The sequence below is a fragment of the Nymphaea colorata genome, chromosome 4 (genome assembly GCF_008831285.2).
Source record: "Nymphaea colorata isolate Beijing-Zhang1983 chromosome 4, ASM883128v2, whole genome shotgun sequence".
Classification (NCBI taxonomy): domain Eukaryota; kingdom Viridiplantae; phylum Streptophyta; class Magnoliopsida; order Nymphaeales; family Nymphaeaceae; genus Nymphaea; species Nymphaea colorata.
In genome coordinates, this window is record NC_045141.1 from 26,221,572 (window position 1) to 26,240,491 (window position 18,920).

At 37.9% G+C, this 18,920-nt stretch overlaps 1 protein-coding gene and 1 long non-coding RNA gene across 2 annotated transcripts; both read right to left on the reverse strand.

Annotated features, from left to right (window-relative positions):
* Positions 1-923: 923 nt before the first annotated feature.
* On the reverse strand, positions 924-12,654 carry LOC116253136 (ATP-dependent DNA helicase 2 subunit KU80). The gene is made up of 12 exons (XM_031627911.2): positions 12,381-12,654; positions 11,196-11,288; positions 10,363-10,414; positions 8,700-8,831; positions 7,126-7,529; positions 6,028-6,314; positions 5,415-5,610; positions 3,968-4,174; positions 3,320-3,487; positions 2,905-3,237; positions 1,653-1,783; positions 924-1,333 (listed from the first exon to the last, which is right to left on the reverse strand). Exons 1-12 carry the CDS (start codon positions 12,393-12,395, stop codon positions 1,276-1,278), a joined length of 2,076 nt encoding a protein of 691 aa, XP_031483771.1. The 5' UTR covers positions 12,396-12,654; the 3' UTR covers positions 924-1,275.
* An 817-nt stretch (positions 12,655-13,471) lies between these two features.
* Positions 13,472-17,403, reverse strand: LOC116252977 (uncharacterized). Its single transcript, XR_004172365.2, has 2 exons — positions 17,203-17,403; positions 13,472-13,967 (listed from the first exon to the last, which is right to left on the reverse strand). It is a non-coding gene; the product is annotated as an uncharacterized LOC116252977 (long non-coding RNA).
* Positions 17,404-18,920: the final 1,517 nt, after the last annotated feature.

Consider the following 18,920-nt stretch of genomic DNA (forward strand, 5'->3'; position numbering starts at 1 on the left):
TTTCTTTTAAGTAGAATGAGGAGGACAAATCCGATGTGAATCTCCAAAAATTGGATAACTTTCTCCTCAAATAAAAGTTTTTAGCAATCGAAGTCCCGATCCGGGATTGGATTAAGCGGGACGGATAAATCTGTTCCAGTTGAATTCATGTGTCGATTACAATTAGGGGATTCGGGAAGAATTTCTATAGCACCGGTTCTAACTAAGATTTAAACGACATAGATGGGTTTGATAAGCATCAGTTTGTGAATCATTGGAAATCTAACATGCATGGGATTTATCGCAGTTTGTAACCCTATTTTTATAGTGTCGTCACATTTATATGTGAACTCAAAACGTTGAGATACTTGTGCACAAACTTCTGAATAAGCATTTAATAAATCCCAACTAGGTTGGCTTTGTCTTTAAAGCAAAACTTTGTTTTTCTTAATCTTCTCAATGTCGGAATCGGAGCCGAACTCTTTTGCAGAAAGGTAAAGGGTATTGCTGGTTGGAGATGGAAGTCCGATTGACTGGACTTTATCAGATATCAGGATCGGTCTCTCCATCTATATCCCGATTCATTCAATTGTCCCAGATCAGACCCGTCTAGGCTCCACTTTCTCGGTCTCTCCATCTATATCCCGATCCAGTTGAGTTGAGGGGCAAACTTGTCCTTTGGAGGTACTGGGGCCGTCTAGCCTTCAACCTGTCTGTGCCCGAGCTCGATTCTCGAACCATGTTGGCACCGCATAACGAGGGCCGAAGCCAATTACCTTAATTATCCTTGCACAAACTAGCCAATGACAATTGAGATACGGTTGAACTGACAATAACCCAAAAGTAATTTTGATCTGTCGATTTTTTTTTTCTAAAGAAAAAAAATTATATGGGAAAACTCCCTGGCTTGTAATTTACCAAACCTTAATAAGACAACAACAAACTTTAACATTAACTTAGTTTTTTAACTTGTTGACGGGCAGGAAGATCCCATTACAAGAGTCATCACAATCAGTAAACCTGCAAGGATCCTAGAACCGCGGCAAGGATTTCTGGTCCCCTCTCCTGGTGAGCCTATTTTTGTAGTGGATAAACAATCGTCAATGTTGATCAGCGCGTCAAGATAATGTGGCTGCTTAAAATTGAAGACAACCAAAGATGATAAGAAAATTAAAGATCCGAACCATGAGGGTCTTGCAGGACAACCTGACATTGTCGAGCAATTTACAGCATATTACAAGCATGGTGCAACTTCAACACAACAAAACCCTTCTTCTTCGTCCCAGTCCTGCCCAACTAAGATACGGCCTCATCTTTAATTAGGAACGCGTGTGCCTTATCATCTGGTACCTCGCTGCATCAGTAGCACAGAAAATGAAGTCATAGAAAGAGCATTTTCATGTAAAATGAGCTAAAACTTAGAACGAGAAGTTGCTTGGCTCGGAAACTTCTGATCACTGTGTTTTTGGTAGAATAACTTGAAATCACAAGAAAACATGGAATCTGCTGAAAATTGAAAGCAAGGGATGAAAAAGACCATGCAATTGCAACATAACTAGAGACATCGGCTTGAAAGGGCATAACAACTTTTTTTTTTTCACATGCAAATGCACAGGATGCTTGTGGAGACGCAATTAAATGCATCACAGGAGTATTAATAGTTTCAACTCAACCTGTCTATCGCTTCTCTTTTGGTTATCAAACTGATGTTCTTCAAAACAAGAAGCTCCCAGAAACAGTTGAAGCTTTCACCTCTGAACCTGCCGGCAAGATGATGCATAAAATGGTTGAACTCATTTGGTTCCTGAATAAAAAGAAAACTAATCAATAATAAGAAATGCTACGATCTTCCCTGCATAGAAAATGTATCTGGCAAGATATAGATTTCTTGAAATCCATCAATGCCACAAGATATAGATTTCTTGAAATCCATCAATGCCACACATCTAGCCAATCACATGTTTGTTAATGCCACTGATTTCATCAATCCAACTCTGCAACACAATGAAACTTTTGCCTACAACAGCAACGCATCCAACTACAAACGGGGAAAATCAAATGAATCAAAGAAGAGTTCACATATGGGTGCCCACAAAACACTCAATCTATTTATCCTACAACACGTCATGCAAAAATACTGAACCATAGGCCTTCATGTATTGACTGGTAAACTAAACTGCCAAATGTTGGTGACCTTTCCACCAACCATCAACTCAAACAAGTTGTGCTGCAATTTGTAACACCTCAAAAATTTAGTCCCGTATCAAAGATTGTGATGGATCTTCAAAGGCTTATAAAGGGAGGCCATTAATGAGATGATTGTCCTAGTTCCTACCCTTTTTGAGGCTAGAGCCGAAACTGCTAGGGGGCGGGTTGGGATCCGTCGAACCAGGGGCCCGAACCCAAGAGTGGGTCGGGTTGTTATACTGCCAAACCTTTAAAACCTTTAAGCCAGCTCTCGCAACTATGTACCAAGAATATTGAGCACCCAGAGTATATACATCAATGACATATTTGCAAACCAACCACTCTAGATCAGACTCCAATAAAAACGACATCAAATTTTTGGCAAAATAACTTATGTTGAAATTCCCTGAGTTTAAAACTTTTGTCCTTTTTTCTTGTTCTCCCTCTCTTTTGGCAGGTTAGGAGAAAACATCCCATCACTGGCCAGACAGGCATCAGTTTCGTACCCTCAAGCTCTCACCTTCCACCAGCTGAGCGTACATAGATTCAATCTTAAGGGAACGGGCACCTATTATAGGTTTTAAACACTATTTGTTTGAAAGGAAGCTCTTTAAGGCAAGAAGTCCAAGAACAACAGAAAAGCACATATTCTGTAAACTGGAACTTTGTCATTCACCAAATAAAAGGAATAAGAATGCCACGTGCAACATAGTGCAGAATTGGAAGATTGCAGCATACCTGCTCAATAACACAGCCAGACCGAAGGGCAACTAAACATTCTATTGCCTTCTGGCAAGTATCAGAATTAAGGCCGTTCTCAATAAAGCCAGTAATAACCTTCTTCATCCCTTCAATTGCATCTGTGACACATTCTTGTCCATCTCTCCTTGACAACATTGCTTGAAAATCTTGTACAGGTGTTGCATTGCCAATTTTCACAATCTTTCCCATAGATGAATTTTCAAAGGAAATGACACTCTGAACATCTGATACATTATCCTCATCTTGCCTAATATCTTCATTTGATGTTGATGGTTTATCCTTGAAAAGGCGTTTGGAGCTCTTCTTTATCTGACGAAGAGGTTCTTGAAAACCAATAAGCAATCCAAACACTAGCCACGTTCAAAATAAACAGTGAGATAGAATAATGTACCTTTGGGTTATCCTTCAACTCGAACTGCTTCACAAAATCAGCAACAACAGAGTTGTTCTTGGAAATAAAACAGGAATCAGGCTCAACTATTTGTTTGAGAGATTGGTCCATTGAAGGCACATCTGCATCTGGTTGCCTTGATTTTAGCTCAAGAAAATTGTAAAACCTCTGAGACAGAAGAACAGAACATTATAAATTTTCACAGCTTGTCAAAAAAAAAAAAAAGAGTAAAAAACGTCCCTGTCTCCAACATTACTAAGAAACAGAAATGGGAACCTTTCTTAACAGGAGTTACAGGACAAGAAAATGCTACAGAGAAGGTGCCTCCTTATGCTAGGCCCTATGCTGTCCACGCCAACTCTAAAACAAGGGACTATACAGGAGTCTGCTAATTGACGGTAATCCAAACTACTTGTGCCCAAGGCCAAGATTTACAATTTGACCATCAAAAAGTTTAGAAAAAAAAAAAGAAAAAGAAAAAGAAAGGCACGTATTTAAACAGAAAATTCCCTAAATGTGGATATGGTATTCAGAAAAAAAGGATCCCCTAGGTCGTAAATAAACTAACCATCAAATATCTAAATGTCATTAGTTCTGTGCACATAAAGTAAAATTTGTCCTGCTCTAACTTGATTGTAAAATTCATACCATGAGGGTAGGATTCAGCGTAAGATCTGGACACAGCTTCTCCTCCTTTGTGGGCGGTGCAAGATCGAGCATCCTGACCAAATTGTCAGCAGCTTCCTGCTGTTTTTCATTTGGCTGCTTGGATGGAGGCAAGTTACTGAAGGATGGAAATCGGAATTCACGGACATCCTCCACAAAAGGAAGGATGTTGAAGTAGAATGAATCTGGCTGACCAAGGCATAGATATTCAGACAACCATTAATGCGGATAGAACCCATGAGAAAAATGCTGTGTTCAGGAGAGCCCCCAAATGAAAGATCCCAGAATGCTAACTCAACTCAGGCACCGTGCCTGCTGAGGCTCCATGACAAGAGTTGGTCAATCATGGATCACTACTCACACTCCAGCAGAGTTAGAGTATGTCACAAAGGTACGGGTACGGGGAAGCAGGTATGGGTACGGTAATTTTAGCAAATTTTGGTACGGCAGTACGGCAAAAAAATTATATATATTTATATAATTGTATATATTTAATTCCAAAAAAATAAAAAACAAACAATGATAAATATACTAGAAAACATTTATAACATTAAACAGTATAAATATATAACTATGAAGTATAACAATTAACAAATAACAGCATAACAGCAAGTGAGCAACGCAGGACAAATCGACAGGTTTTGATTCTTTTGAATTTGTTGCATAACGTAAGCAATAGGGCAACAAGCATAATTTATATAAGCTCTACAGTTTTACAAAGATTAACGAAATGTACAGTTCTACACAAGCATGACCTGAGGAAGAGGGCAAATCAACAGGTTTTGCAGAAACAAACGTTATAATCACAGATTATGAAGAATGGCAGCAGCTCCAGATGATTATGCAGCAGATTTTGAAGAACAGCATTGAGGCAGAGTTTGAGAAAATGACAGAACTAGGAAACCATAAATCTAATACCAAATGGAATGCAACAAAAAAGAGGGAAACTACATACGAAAAGCAAGCATTAGATGAAAAATAAGGGCAAAAGAACATATGGAAAATAGAACAAGGGGAAAACATTGTAGAAACCCTAAAAAAAGTTAGATGGAAAGAAGATTATGCTGCCAGCGACGTTGAAGGCTGCCGCCATCCATCGCCAGTCTCCGCCGCCCGCCGCCAAAGATCTCCACGGCCGACCATGTCTTTGCTGTAGATATGTTGACTTGAGGAAGAATAAGGAATAATATTGAAGTCCAAGAGGAAAGAAGTCGGGTGTCGGTCAGGTAAGTTAAAAATTTAATATGGTTTGGGTCGGTTCTCCAAACCGTACCACCACATACCCGCGTACCCATTTGGTATGGGTACGCAGTTCCCCCAACGTACCGTGGTGACATCACTTAGACTTACCCAAACCAAGTGCAAGCAAATTTTAAGTTTTTATGTACCGATCTAAAGTTCATGCAACCAAGTAAGCAATTGATCTTACTAAGTTTGGAGAGGCTGAAATGTTGGGGGTTAGAACTCCAATAACAACATTTGCCTGTCCTTGTTTCCATACACACCGCAAAATCGCAACCCTCTTTGTTTCTTCCATTGCTCTCGCCAAAGCTGAGACAGCAAGCATGGCCTTCCTGTTCCCCGGTTCAGGAATGAAAACATATACCTCCTTCATATAGTAGTGCCTAGGGAGAAAAATGAGACAACAGATAACTGTGAAGATGATGAGTTTTTGGATAACTGAAAACCACAGTGCTATCCAAGTAAGGAGGTAGAACAGAGCCTGAAGCTCTTGACAAGGTAATCAACAGATAGACAGAACCAATATCTGACTGCACCAAGCAGCTTCAGAGAAGAGATTTAGAAATGGATGTCAATGCTAATGTCAGGATTTGGAAGTTAAAATCCTTAGTTCAATGTCCAAATAGGGTTACAAGTTGCTCAGTGCATCTGAAAGGATACTGCTGATCTCATGTCACATTGAAGAAGCTTCAACACGTGGTAGAGGTTGTTGCCCTTGGAGTGGCAGGAAGTTCACACAACAGAAGTAAACCCTAAAAGCAGAAATTCATGAAGTTCAATAGCATGCAGAAAACCAGTACCTCTTGATGTTGGAGGAATTTGTAAACCCTAAAAGCTTGACTCCCTTCTCAGGTTTAAATTTAAGAAGTTCCAACTCAGTAGATGAAATTGGAACAACTTGTGGGCCATAGCGAAAACCTTTAATTCTTTGCTCTGGAGGCACTATCTTAGTGGGATCTTCTGCCCTCTTGTATTCAAAATCCATTTTGACTTCATGGGTCGCCAATTTGTCAGAGGACGGAGCTTTATCTGAAAATTTCTTTAATACTGGAAGCCTTTCCTCAGACACTTTCTTATAAACCCACACCTGAATCAGTAAATACCATACAAAGATCAGTCGATCCAAAAATGGTATAAGCAATAGACATATGGTATACCAGTGCTAAATCACCATTTTTTGCGGAACCTTGTCCTGGAACTGAATTGATTGTCCAAATCAACTGATTAAAGTACCTAGCTTACCTCCACATGCAAATAACCAGCTGGATGGTTGTTGATTTTTATACTAAAAATATAAGCAATGAAGCAGTGTGCTAACGCAGTCAATATGAATCTGGTGTGGCTGTGAAAGATGATTCAGAGCTCATTAACAGAAAAGCAATATTTCGGGGGGGAGGGGGACCTATATATAGTTTTTATATATTCAATCCATACTTCAATTTGCATCTCTAAACCATAAATACAAGATAACTTTGGTGCTAAACTTCAGCCATGGGATAAAAATATTGCATTTAATGTTTTAAAATGAATGAGCAAAACTCTTTGCAAAATCAGCCACTAGTTGAACTGCTAAAGGAATTGAAAACTGAAGCTGCCTTCCAAACTAAGCATCACTCTTCCAGCACAAAACAAGCTAAAGAAGCAGCCATTGAACCCCTCATAAAGAGGAAATCAGGCACCTGCTTGGCAGTGCTTATAATCGGAAGGCAGATTAGAAAAACATGCTGCTCTACAAGCGAACTTGCTACACAACCAAGGATCATAAGCATGAGCAGAAGGAAAAGAAAAATTCTGGCAACATTGTTTATAAGTAAACAGAAAATCATCAAAATGCTGAACTTCAGAATAATGAAAATAAAAGCTCAGAACGAAAAAAGACGTACAAACTACAAACTAACCTTGATGCTCATCCTTGGGCTTATTTCAATTTCTCCTCTGAATATTGTGACAGGTAATATATTTCTGGTCCTCAAAGCACCTAATAATGAAGTTGAACTTTCAACAAATACCGTTCGTGCACATGCTTTCTTTGAGAATCGTTGCAAAAGAAGATCATTCTCCTCTAATGTTCTTCGATTTGCAGTTCCGGCTTGTCTGTCTCGCACTACTATACAATCCAATCTCATTCCATGTGCTTTCATTTGGGTAGATATGGTATCGATCTGATCTGCTTTGGTTCCTTCATATGGCTCTTTAATGGGGTATTGTGCACCAGTAATCAAGCATAACCGTTGCTTGCCCTTGTTTGTGGGTCCAAATTTCTTTATGAGCATATCCATTCCAACAACAATAGCGTCCAGAACTACAAACTTGTCAAGGATAAAAAGTGAAACAGATAAAATAAGCTCAAAAAACTTTGACAGCCTGAGATCAGGGGGAAGCATTCACAAGCTGCAGTTAAAGTATCTTTTCACATGAAAAAGCTTGCTGCATCCTGTAGCCCAAGGCTCTGTAGAACTCGAACCCTAAATTGATGATTGAAAGAGTACTCTTAAATGTGACCAATGGAGGAAAAGGGTAAAACGAGGGAGAACCAGGGAGCACAGTGGATGCTTGAAGGAATCCCTGAATGTTTCTGAAGCAAACATCACACGCTTGCAGACTTGCAGTGGCAACATAACAAAACATAGTCAAACAAATGAAAGAAGCAGACAGGGGAATAAGTCAAATCTCATGGATGCAACAGAGCTTACCAAAAAAACAAACCACAATCCTTCATGAGATTTCTGCAATGCTATTTCAGGGAGAAAAACTAAAGACAACAATTTCATTTCCCGTATTTATTATAATCATTGTCACGAATACTTTCCCGGGTTTCTATCAGTAAAGTTTTTCTCATGCACTAATCAAGAATTTGTTCTTCTTGGAATATTTCGAGAATTAAATAACATAATAATAATAATAATAAAAGAAATTTAAATTTCATATTAAATTTCTCATAAAATCATTTATCAAAATTAAAAATATTAAATAATATATTAAAATAACAAGAAAAAAGTCAAAATATATTAAAAACATTTTATTATGAAAAGGAGGGAACACAAAAAAATCCACAACGAAAAACATGCCTTTTTTGCTTTGATACTTATATCGCGATTTCTTCCCATTTTCAGCTATTTATTGTTGCAATTTTTTAGTTTTTTTTGTGTAAAACACTGATATTTGTAAGTGATTATAATTCATAACAGATGCAAGTGTGCATGTTTAGTACAAGTACGAGGTCAGATACATGACCTAAGAACATAAAGGGACATGAATTTATGGCATACTGGAAGACATGCATGCGTGCTGATTTATGCATGGAAATGCAGACATTCTTATTATCGGCAAACCTCCATGTAGACATGACTCCGTTCCATGCAGACATTCTTATTATCGGCAAACCTCCATGTAGACATGACTCCGTGATAGCATAGTCCCAAAAAATGTCTTATTCCTTAAGAAAATAATAAAACTAATAGAACATGGATACAATCACCAGAAGTGGCTCCTCTTGGGAGTTTCTGCAATACCTCCAATGCATCGTCATCAACAACCTTTATAGTCTTTAGAACCACCACATGCTCATATCCACCCACTTCTTTTTCTAGCTCGTTGCAAGTATCTAATTCCAATATCAAAGAATTAGTTATGATAATTCTTGACAAGTCCAGAAGAGTTGTACCTTGAGACATCCAAAATCATTAACAGAACAAGAGAGTTTAATTGCAGAAGGATAAAATTGAAAGTTGAAACACCTTGCACATACCTCACATGAGAGAAAAGAAATTTCATCTTCTCAAGGTAACAACTTTTCAATCAATCAGATGAATTTAATGTTTGCTAAGTCATTTTATACCTCAGGAAATCAGGTCACAACATGGACAACATGGACATTGCAGCTGAAGCGGTTATAAATTTGTTTTTTTTTTGCAGGAAAAGCATACAATTTTAGTGTCACAGTAACAAGAAACAGTATAATCATTCCTACAATTAGCTAGACATGGATTTGACTTATGAGGTAAAATTCAGTGGCATTAACTTTGTTGCCATATAATTCATGTTTTATCAATAACTTACCTTGTGCAAAGTTGTATATCACAGGATAACTTCTCAGACAAGCCTCTAGTCAATAGACAAGGTCAGTAGTTTCAAGATAAACACTCCAAGCTCTGAACCATACATCGAAGTACTTTCATCCAGATCCAGATCAGAGTTGCCAGGTGAATTTGAGGACCATTAATAATCAGAAAAACACATTCATCTCAATGCAAAACTTGCAAGCTTGAAATTTACTTTATAAAGAAAACCTGCTTATAAAGTCGAGAAAAATGAAGAACATAAAATCGAATAGCACTTAGTTAAAGGTGGATTGACAACTACAGAATTGGACTGGAAAATATTGTATTAACCATTAAACATTTTGACACTTTTATGAAAACTATTTCATGTAAAAAGAAGAAAAAAGTTGATTACCACATGCCATGGTGAACCATATATTACAACTTTTCAATTTTGAAGCATCGTAACCAAGTTTTTGTGGGATTCTTATGGGATACATACAAACCGCATGCAATTTTCACAACCAAAATTATATATCAAATTACAGCTCAACACAAATCTATGACATTTCAGATATAATTTTACGGCATTGAACAATATGACGAGCATTCAGTTAGAACTGATAAAGGTAAACCACACGTCCTTTCAGAAGATTAATATAATTAGCCACAAGCTTTATCATACATTATTGAATAAAACTGCAAGCAAGAAGCCTGTATCATATGCTTGTTGTTCAGGCACCTTTCCAGACAAAGAAAGTCCAGTGATGATAAGAACCACAATCCAGAAAAGGGAACATTATAATAGAAAAGGAGACCAGCAAAGATAACCATAACTTGCTCAAAGCATGTGAAAGCCCTGCTTCACTTCAGAACCAACATTTTTGCACAACAGAAATATGCATATTGAACTACCAATAGCTTGAGTATAGGTGAGATTATCTTCTATATTCAGCCATCAGCATCCATGGTTAATCAGCTTCAGCAATTAAATCAGCCAGATGCCAAAAGAAGCTTGTTCTGACTATGAAAATGGTAGAGTTATACAGTGTAGGGTTTTATGAGAGTTCTTAATTATTCAAATACATAAGTCACCTTCAGTGCCAAAAACGATGACACCAACCTCATCATTCTTGTTGTAAACAAGCTGCAAAAACAAGAGATAGATCAAAATAAGAATCTTGATACAAACAAGTCAGAGCTTCAAAAATGATAACGCCAACATTAACTAGTTAGAGTATCGTAAAATATCGTAATGTATCGTAACTCTATCGTATTTTTTAAAAAAACAAAAATTAATCAGAAAAAATAGAAAAATTCTGAAAAAATCAGTAAAAATTAGCGTATCGTAACTATATCGTAACGTATCTTAACTATATCGTAATGTATCGTACATGTATATTAACTGTATCATTTTGTATCGTAACTGTATCGTACGATACGGTGCCTGTATCATAACTGTACGACATAGGTGGTATATTGTATCACATTTTTGAAACGCGACGATACGTATCGTACGATACGGCCTTGTATTGTACGATACGTACAACACTGGGTTAAACAGTTGTTTGCACTCCTAAGAACGAAAAGGCATTGGTAGGAAGTTGCAGTACTAAAAAAAGAAGGAGTTGGGTGCTTTGTTGTTATAAGGAAGCTAACCAATGTGAGTTGGGTTGCTTTGCTGTTACAAGGAAGCTAAGTAATGTAGGTTAAGAAGTATTAAAAATAACATAACTGGAAAAGTAAGGTCAACATTGTGAAATCCGCTAAAGCTAATGCAGATCTTTATCTTTCACCGCCCTAGGAAGGATGAATCAACAAAAATGTACAAGAAGTAGCAGTCTACTAACCCCAAAACTCAAGGTAAAACACATTAACTGACTGCCAGCTAAAAGTTAACCTCGGTAGTAAAACCAAAAGAAAGGTACCTTCTTTTGCAAAAGAAGTAGGCAGATTTTCTCAACATCAGGAAGCACACTATGCATCGATGGACTAACATCAAGCAACAAAACCAAAGCTTCCTGCAAAAAAAAACACAAGCTTTACATTGACATGAAATATACACATTAGTACCACATACTTAACACTTTTCTTAGCTTTTCTGCACCAAATGTTCTACATAGCACTCGTTAAATCCTCAATGAGCTGACACAAAAAGAGAAACTCAGAAAAGCAATCCAGAAGCAATTCCTGAAGCTAGGAGAAACTTGAAATCTACATGACCATACATCAAATTCTCATGGTTGACCATCTAATGAAAAAAAACTGTAAACATAAGAAAGAGAAGAAGGAAGGATAAGGCCACAGAATGAACAGGACAGGCTTGTTCATTCCTAATTGTCTGAACCAATAAGTTCAGGCAAAGGGAGCACTTCGTTATAAGGGGATGGCGTCGATCCTTATTGTCTAAACAGCGGCCCTTCCGTGTGAGTTCAAAAACGATGCAACAGTCTACACAGGCTCCCATGTTACCAAATAACGAGGAGACCATGAAATGACAGGAGAGAATAAGGCATCATGAGTTCATGTAACAGAAGCAGAACTATTATGCATTCTAGTAGTCAGATGCATCTAATATTAATATTTTACAGCAAATAAGGACAGCAGTCCTCATTCCGATCACTGTTCCCGAAGGCATGAAGTCAATCATCTGTTATAACTTATACACGCAGGAACTCCAATCCCATCCTTGTCACTCTTATGCAGTGAATGACAATCGACTCCGAATTCTAAATGATTCATCCCCGAACTTGGTTATGTCAAACACTCGAAGCTCAGGCTCTCGCGTTAACGAGTTCGATTCCAAGATTGTTTTAAGATGTGGGTCATGGCCTATATAGATAGAGATTTCGTTGGTAATCCCATTTTAGGCCATTGAAAAACAACCAATTTCTCCATGAACTCATCACTCTTAACCATTTTATTATCATTTTAAACTGCTTTCAATAGATGAAGCAACTGCGGATGGCAACACAAAGCAACGGAAAAACAAGCCAACTTCAAGATTAACCGCAGCAAAGGGGCGACTACCCACAAGACTACGCAGAATCATATGAAAGAGACGCCAAAACACTCTCAAATAAGGACGAAGAGGAAGAATGGAACATTAGTACCTTGTTACGAGCCATCAGCGCGCAAACTGGAGAAATGCACGGCTTCTTCCCGCCTACGTCCTTTTATACCCAGAGAGAGAGGCTTCCCGCCTACGCTAAACAACGACCCAGGGAATCTGGGTTTGGTTCGGACCTGAGGACCAGTATTCTTTTTGTGGGCCTTCCGGCAAACTTTTCCTCGACCAAATACCGTATGTAAACTTTCCATGTGCTAAGGAAGCTTGACAGTAGATTGATTCGAAGGCTCACAACAAGTCCACCCACAGCCCACTTGCAGAGGGGTGGATTTAAGGCCTTTTTGAGTTGAGGAAGGTCAATAGAGTTGTATCACTTAGAATGAGCGGGTTAGGATCCGAATAACGCTGGGTTACTTCACAAACTAGATCGACAGAAGAACCAGACCACAGCCTTTTTATATTATCCTCGGCTACACGCTAGCTTTCCTCGCTGTTCTCTACGTAGATGCGGCGGTGCGTTCAAGCGGTGAGCAGTCAGAGACGCGGGTGGCCTCTGGGACGTTCCGGCTGTCACTAGCGCTGCCGGTACCGAAATTTTTTTGTGCCAGACGAGTATTGAATGTCTTTCATCTAGAGCTTTCCTTCGGAATACCCAAAATAGACTAATGTGTTCAACGTTTGTATTTTCTGGCTTTTTAAGCGGCAGAGCTCGTATATTCTTACTCCTCGGTCCGTGACCGGATCAAACAGAAGAATCCTGTTATTGGAACATACGGATTGACGAACACATCATGTCACGTCAAAACGCAGACTGCCATTTATGGCCCATGACTCAAGTTGCGAGTGGTTTGTTAACCGGAAGTGGAAATAATTTTCTTTTCGACGTTAAAATTTGCTGACAAAAAATGAAAATTTTTCACGCTCGCTCATCATCCAAAATTGAGACAGAACCAGCTTAATTTTTATGCCCAATGGAGAAATATGCCTATAGTGTTCGTTGCTTACGTCTTGCCAAGAGAAGCAACCTGCTTCTTGCTGTGGTTTCTTCAAGAGTTAGCATGCAAAAAATCCAGTTTTCTCGGAAGCTATATAGAAAGAATGAATATCTTCACGTAGACACAGTTTTTTTGCACGTATCCAAAACAGAGTCTATATTGTCTGTCATATGTTGGTCAGAATGATCAAGAAATAAACTTCTGGGTACAAGTACTTGGAGAACATACAATTGAAGCACAAGGAATAGAAAAAGGGATTCCCAATCACTTGGTAAGAGCTGTTTGAAGTGCAGGCTTCCATTTATAAACCGACAAGCAGAAACCTGAAAGCATGTGTCTACTACTAGCTTTGCAGGTTCAACTAGCGGCAGTTTCAAATTGAGAAGCCACATTTAGGCAATAATATCAGGGTTTTCAATATCGGAAATGGACATTAACTTCAACCTATATTCCTCAATCTTTTGAGCATCTCTGTTCGGAACAGCATTGGACGCAATCAGGTTGTTGTGTGGCAATTTTGAGTCTAAGGCTTGTGCTGGATCTGTCTGGGAGATTTGGATCAGTGATTGACGAGCTTTTTCCTCGGAAACTTCAGAAGCAGGTAGCTTAGGATCCATGTAGTGGCACAGCTGCAACTGAATTGAAGAAAATTCTGTTCGGTGAATCCCAAACTTTAGAAAGATAAATTCTCGACACTTCAAAGGAGAACCCAGACAGAGAGAAAAGAGAGAGAGAGAGAGAGAGATGTGTAAAAGATCAAATAAAAAAAATTAAAGGGAGCTCCCATAGGGGACCAAAACCATTCAAAATGCCAAATGATGTCTAAAAGCAGGGTTTAGATATGCATTCTGCAGCATGAACACCATCCAGTGGTAAAAAAAGTAATGCTTTAACTTTTTGAAGAATTTGGCTTCCATGACAACAAATGAAAACGAAAGGAGACGTGAAATTTATTGACGCTCACTGTAAGTTGATAAACATTTGATATGCCGAGCCAAGATAAACTTGAATCCTCACAAGAAGGATGCTTCCATTCCAAGAAATAAAAGTTTAAATAAGGAAAATCATCATTCAAACTGGATAAAGTCAAAATGTAAAAATATATAGACATGAAATATTATTTTATAATCAAAGATTTTACATCTCAACTAAAAGGTTTTCCATATTCTCTCTACAGATGACAAACAAAACTACATATAGCAAAACAGTACATCAAACTTGCATATGTAGCGAGACCTATTAACATATTCTAGTATACATTCTAGATTTGTTACTCAAGGGTGATTAGCAACATACACACAAAGGCTACCTGCTTCTGAGTTTCATAGAAGTGTGTAAGCATATAATAAAAGCCCACAAAGACACTGTTTACTTCGTAGCACCAACTATTAAACATTACCTAGAAGTAGTGATTACAAGTTCAAATCATGCCAGTGTTTCGACGTTGCTGTAAGGTCAAAAAAATGGGTGTATTCCCCAGTTTGTAAGTGCAATGTCAAGGTTTTACATAGTGGGGGTAGTGATGGTAACTATGAGAAAGGAAAAGAAATTTGTAGCGCAAACATAATTCTAGCAGTTCCCTTTTTTCCTAACTGGCGCCTTGCTGCACTTCCATGCATTGCTAAACCCAAAAGGAAGCATCATAACTGCGTCAAACATCATTATACTAGTGCGAATCACGTTTGGCAGCAATTTATAGAAAAAAGACTTATCACTTGAAGCAGCCATTAATTGATTGAGTTGCCTCTTTAGGATAGCAAGAATGCCCTGAGTATGAGCAACAAAGTACCACATCGAATGCATGTACAGCAAGTCTTCTGTCATATACAACATAATTTCTAAGAAATAATACAGAAGATACTGCTCATCTTATTTGAACATGTATGCTACCCAAACTGTCATGCAGAAAGGAACTTGCAAATTCTCAAGTAATGAGGAGAGATGCTTGTATTGCCACATATTCCACCAGGAGCTTGCTATGTGATGAATCCAACTCTCAATCATTTAGCAGTGTAAAAAGAACAAATATACTTATAATCAATGTACAGAAGTATGAGATTCAAGCATAGAAATGTTTCACTTGGAAAAGATGTATGCCTACAAAACAATCTGTGAACACAACAAGAAGAACATTAGTTTTTCTTTTCTTTTCCATGTTCAGGAAAATTTCTGGAAACATGGTTTTGCAAAAACTTGCCATTGAACTGGCTAAACCTGAGACATGACACTATTTGTGTGACTGAGTGTGTGTGTGAGAGAGAGAGAATGAAGGCCTGTGGCCTGTTGGCTGCCTGCCCTGAGATGACTCGATTAAGCCATGAATTGACGCAGAAAAATTTTTAGGTATTTGCAGCTTGATAAGCATTTAGCTTCCTTTCAACATAGTTTATGATTTGGCATTAAAAGCTGATGCATCCTTTTACAACTATCAAGCTGACTGATTGATCTATAAGCTGATACTTAACTTGAACTAAACTAAGTCAAACAATCTAGTGAGAAGAGAATTTGTCACCTGTCATTTGAAGTCACACATATAATATGATATGTTTTAGATTTAAGTGGACGAGGAAATCACATATCTATTTGCTCAAACCATTGATAATAGATAAATAGCAATATGAATTAATTATTAGAAACAACGAGAAGTTTCAAAGATCCGTAAGTCAAACAAATGTATGCAAATGTGTAATTTAATGGCATAGATATAACTTGGATGCCAGATAAATTGACCAGCGTGATCATTAAAGGTTTGACTCTACGAGAACATTGTTATTAAGTCTAACTATCTTAGTTTCCACTTGAAATAGAGTACTTTTACGGTTTACTCCTAGATTGATCCAAACTCTAAAAAGTGAATTTTCAATAGTTGGCCTCTTCATTATGCTCACAGACTACGTTTCATCTTACAGAGAAAGGAATATTCACTTTTTATGGCTAAAAACGATTTTCCAGTAAACCAACACAAACTCACATGCTTGTAAATACCAACATATCTCTACCAGAAGTACGTTGCTTAAATTGGTAGACGCAAGAATTTACAAATGCAATGAAGGAACTACTTAAAACAGTGAATACACAGAAGAACTGAGAAAATAAGAAAATAATCTTAAAGCACATAACGAATTTAATAAAAAGAAAGAAGGGAAATTAAAAGGAGAAAAGTGAAATCACCACATATATTCGGTTCGGACTTGCAGCCAACGGAAAACTTGCAGCCAACGGAAAACATCCATGAGAAAATGCTCGCACTCTATCCTTCTTTTTCAATTTGTTTAACATTTCAAATCACATACTTTTACAGGATTTTGATTCAAGCAGGGAATTCAATCCATGAAAAACAAAGAAAAGAATGCCAAATTTTTACAAGATAATAATGAATCATTTAATCCATCAAACTGTAGTCAAACTTCAACTTACACATCCAACCAAAGTCCAAAATTAGTTTCAAAATGCTAATAACTTCCTTTCCCCTCGTTTGAATCGCTCTCCAGTGGACCAGCAATAGCTCAACAAGTAAAAGCGTCTCCGTTATACAGATAAACAAGATGAGAGAAGCTTCGCGTCCATTAGACACAAAACAATAAAAAAACAACTCAATCATGGAAACTGAAAGATTGCCCAAGTCATACAACTGAAAACAACAAAAAACACAATCCATTTCTATGCATATTAAAAAAAAAAAAGACCAAAAATACAAAAATAGAGCACCCATCAAAGAAATCCATAAACCCATAAAACGAAAACACACGAAAATGATTTCTCCCACATGACAAGAAAGAAAACCGAGGAAAAAAACAGAGGACTTCACAAAAAGACAAATCAAGAGAAAACAAAGAAACAAGGTGAGGAAGAACCAATAGAAGAACTCACTCAAGAGAAAAAGAACCAAGAAGACGAATGGAACCTCAAGTACGAGATAAAGAACAAGACAGAGATAGTTGCTCTCTCTCCTCTCCGCCTTCCTCTCCCCTCTTTCACGCTTATCCTCTCCCCACAAGGCCTACCTCTTCCTACACCCCTTCAGGGTTGGCTCTTAATATGCTGCTGTCTGTTTTTCCCAGCCCAGAGGTGCGCCCACAATCACGATGTCACTAAGTACCCCTAAATATATAGTAAATAACACACGTATGACCTTCGCGTTCGAATAATTAGGGGGAGTTTGCGGAGGGTGTTTTGGTCACGAAGGTCAGTTTTCAAATAAGAAGGCGATAGAGAGAGCGACGTGGCTTCTGGTGACGTGGCTATGACGAGGCTTCGCTGGTGCCTTGTCATCGTGGTCCAATCATCGAAAGACACGTCGAGTGAATGTCAGAAAAGCACCGTGTGGGGGGTCTTGGTTGGCGACAGAAGGCACTCGTTTTTTTCCTTCCAATACGAACCCGATAACTTTAAAAATTCAGATTACTGGTTTTTTTTTTTATATTTTCAAATTGAAATCCACCGACTCGGGCACAAGTCGGACTTTGTATTAAAGTAAGATCACTATGGTTAAGCAGACCATAACAATAGTTTTTAAATTATTAAGAAAAAGCAGGTTAAAAGTTTTTTTTTTTTTTTTTTTTTTCAAATACCATGCAAGAGGCGTAGTATTGCTCTACTTTATTTTCTATTTTTTGGTGTTTTTGTGACTTTGTATGTGGGGCCCCGTAGCTTTATGCATTGTCTCCAAAAGGGTCTTCCTTTTTATACGATAAGAGCAGGAAGCAACCGACGAGGCCCTTCTTTCATTCAAGTGTATTTTGTTTCTCACTTGCTAAGCTGCAATGAGGAAAGAAGGAACGAAGAAAAGGGGAGTTTTCTTGGGGCCATGCATAAAATTTTCCCCTCCATTCTCAGCCGTCCATCAAAAACACAAATGGACAAGTTGGTGATACTATCACATATTCTAGAAAAAGGTTGCGTTTAAGATGTTGACTCATACTATATAGATATATATACATATCTATCTAAAAGGGCGAGAGAGAGAGAGAGAGAGAGAGGACCCAAACAAACAATTGGAGACAAGAAAGGACCCAAACGTCAAGCAAAAGAGAGGGTAAAAAACAAAATGCATGACCCCACATGCTTGCTGTGAAATGACAAACAAAAATATTGAAGCCCTTAGAAGATCTTCAACAAATCCTCCAAACAAAAATAAAGGGCGCAACTATTAATTTTTTATTAGGAGTCGAATAACATCATAGTTTGTCTATGCAAGCGTTAATCCAAAAAATTATGGATAAGAGGTACTAGTTATTAAATTTCAATTTTTAAGAGGTACCAACCAATATGTAAAAATGAAAAGCTACCCCAAAGTATCAATAATTGTTTGTTAGTCTAAATGGGCAGTTGCCCACCTGCTTTCACCCTTGCAACAGCATCATCGCACTCAACATCTCATGCTTTGAGAGCAATTTTAGTTGATAATTTAAGAAAGTTAAACAAAGTGAGGCCTATATATATATATATACACACACACTTATTAGCTGCTAGAATCCCTGGTATTAGCATTAGTTTTTTAAGTGCCACCATCTTCTTCAAAACCACTGCTGCCACCTTCATATTATATTATTTTCATCTCCATTATTACGTGCAATTCCATTTTGTCA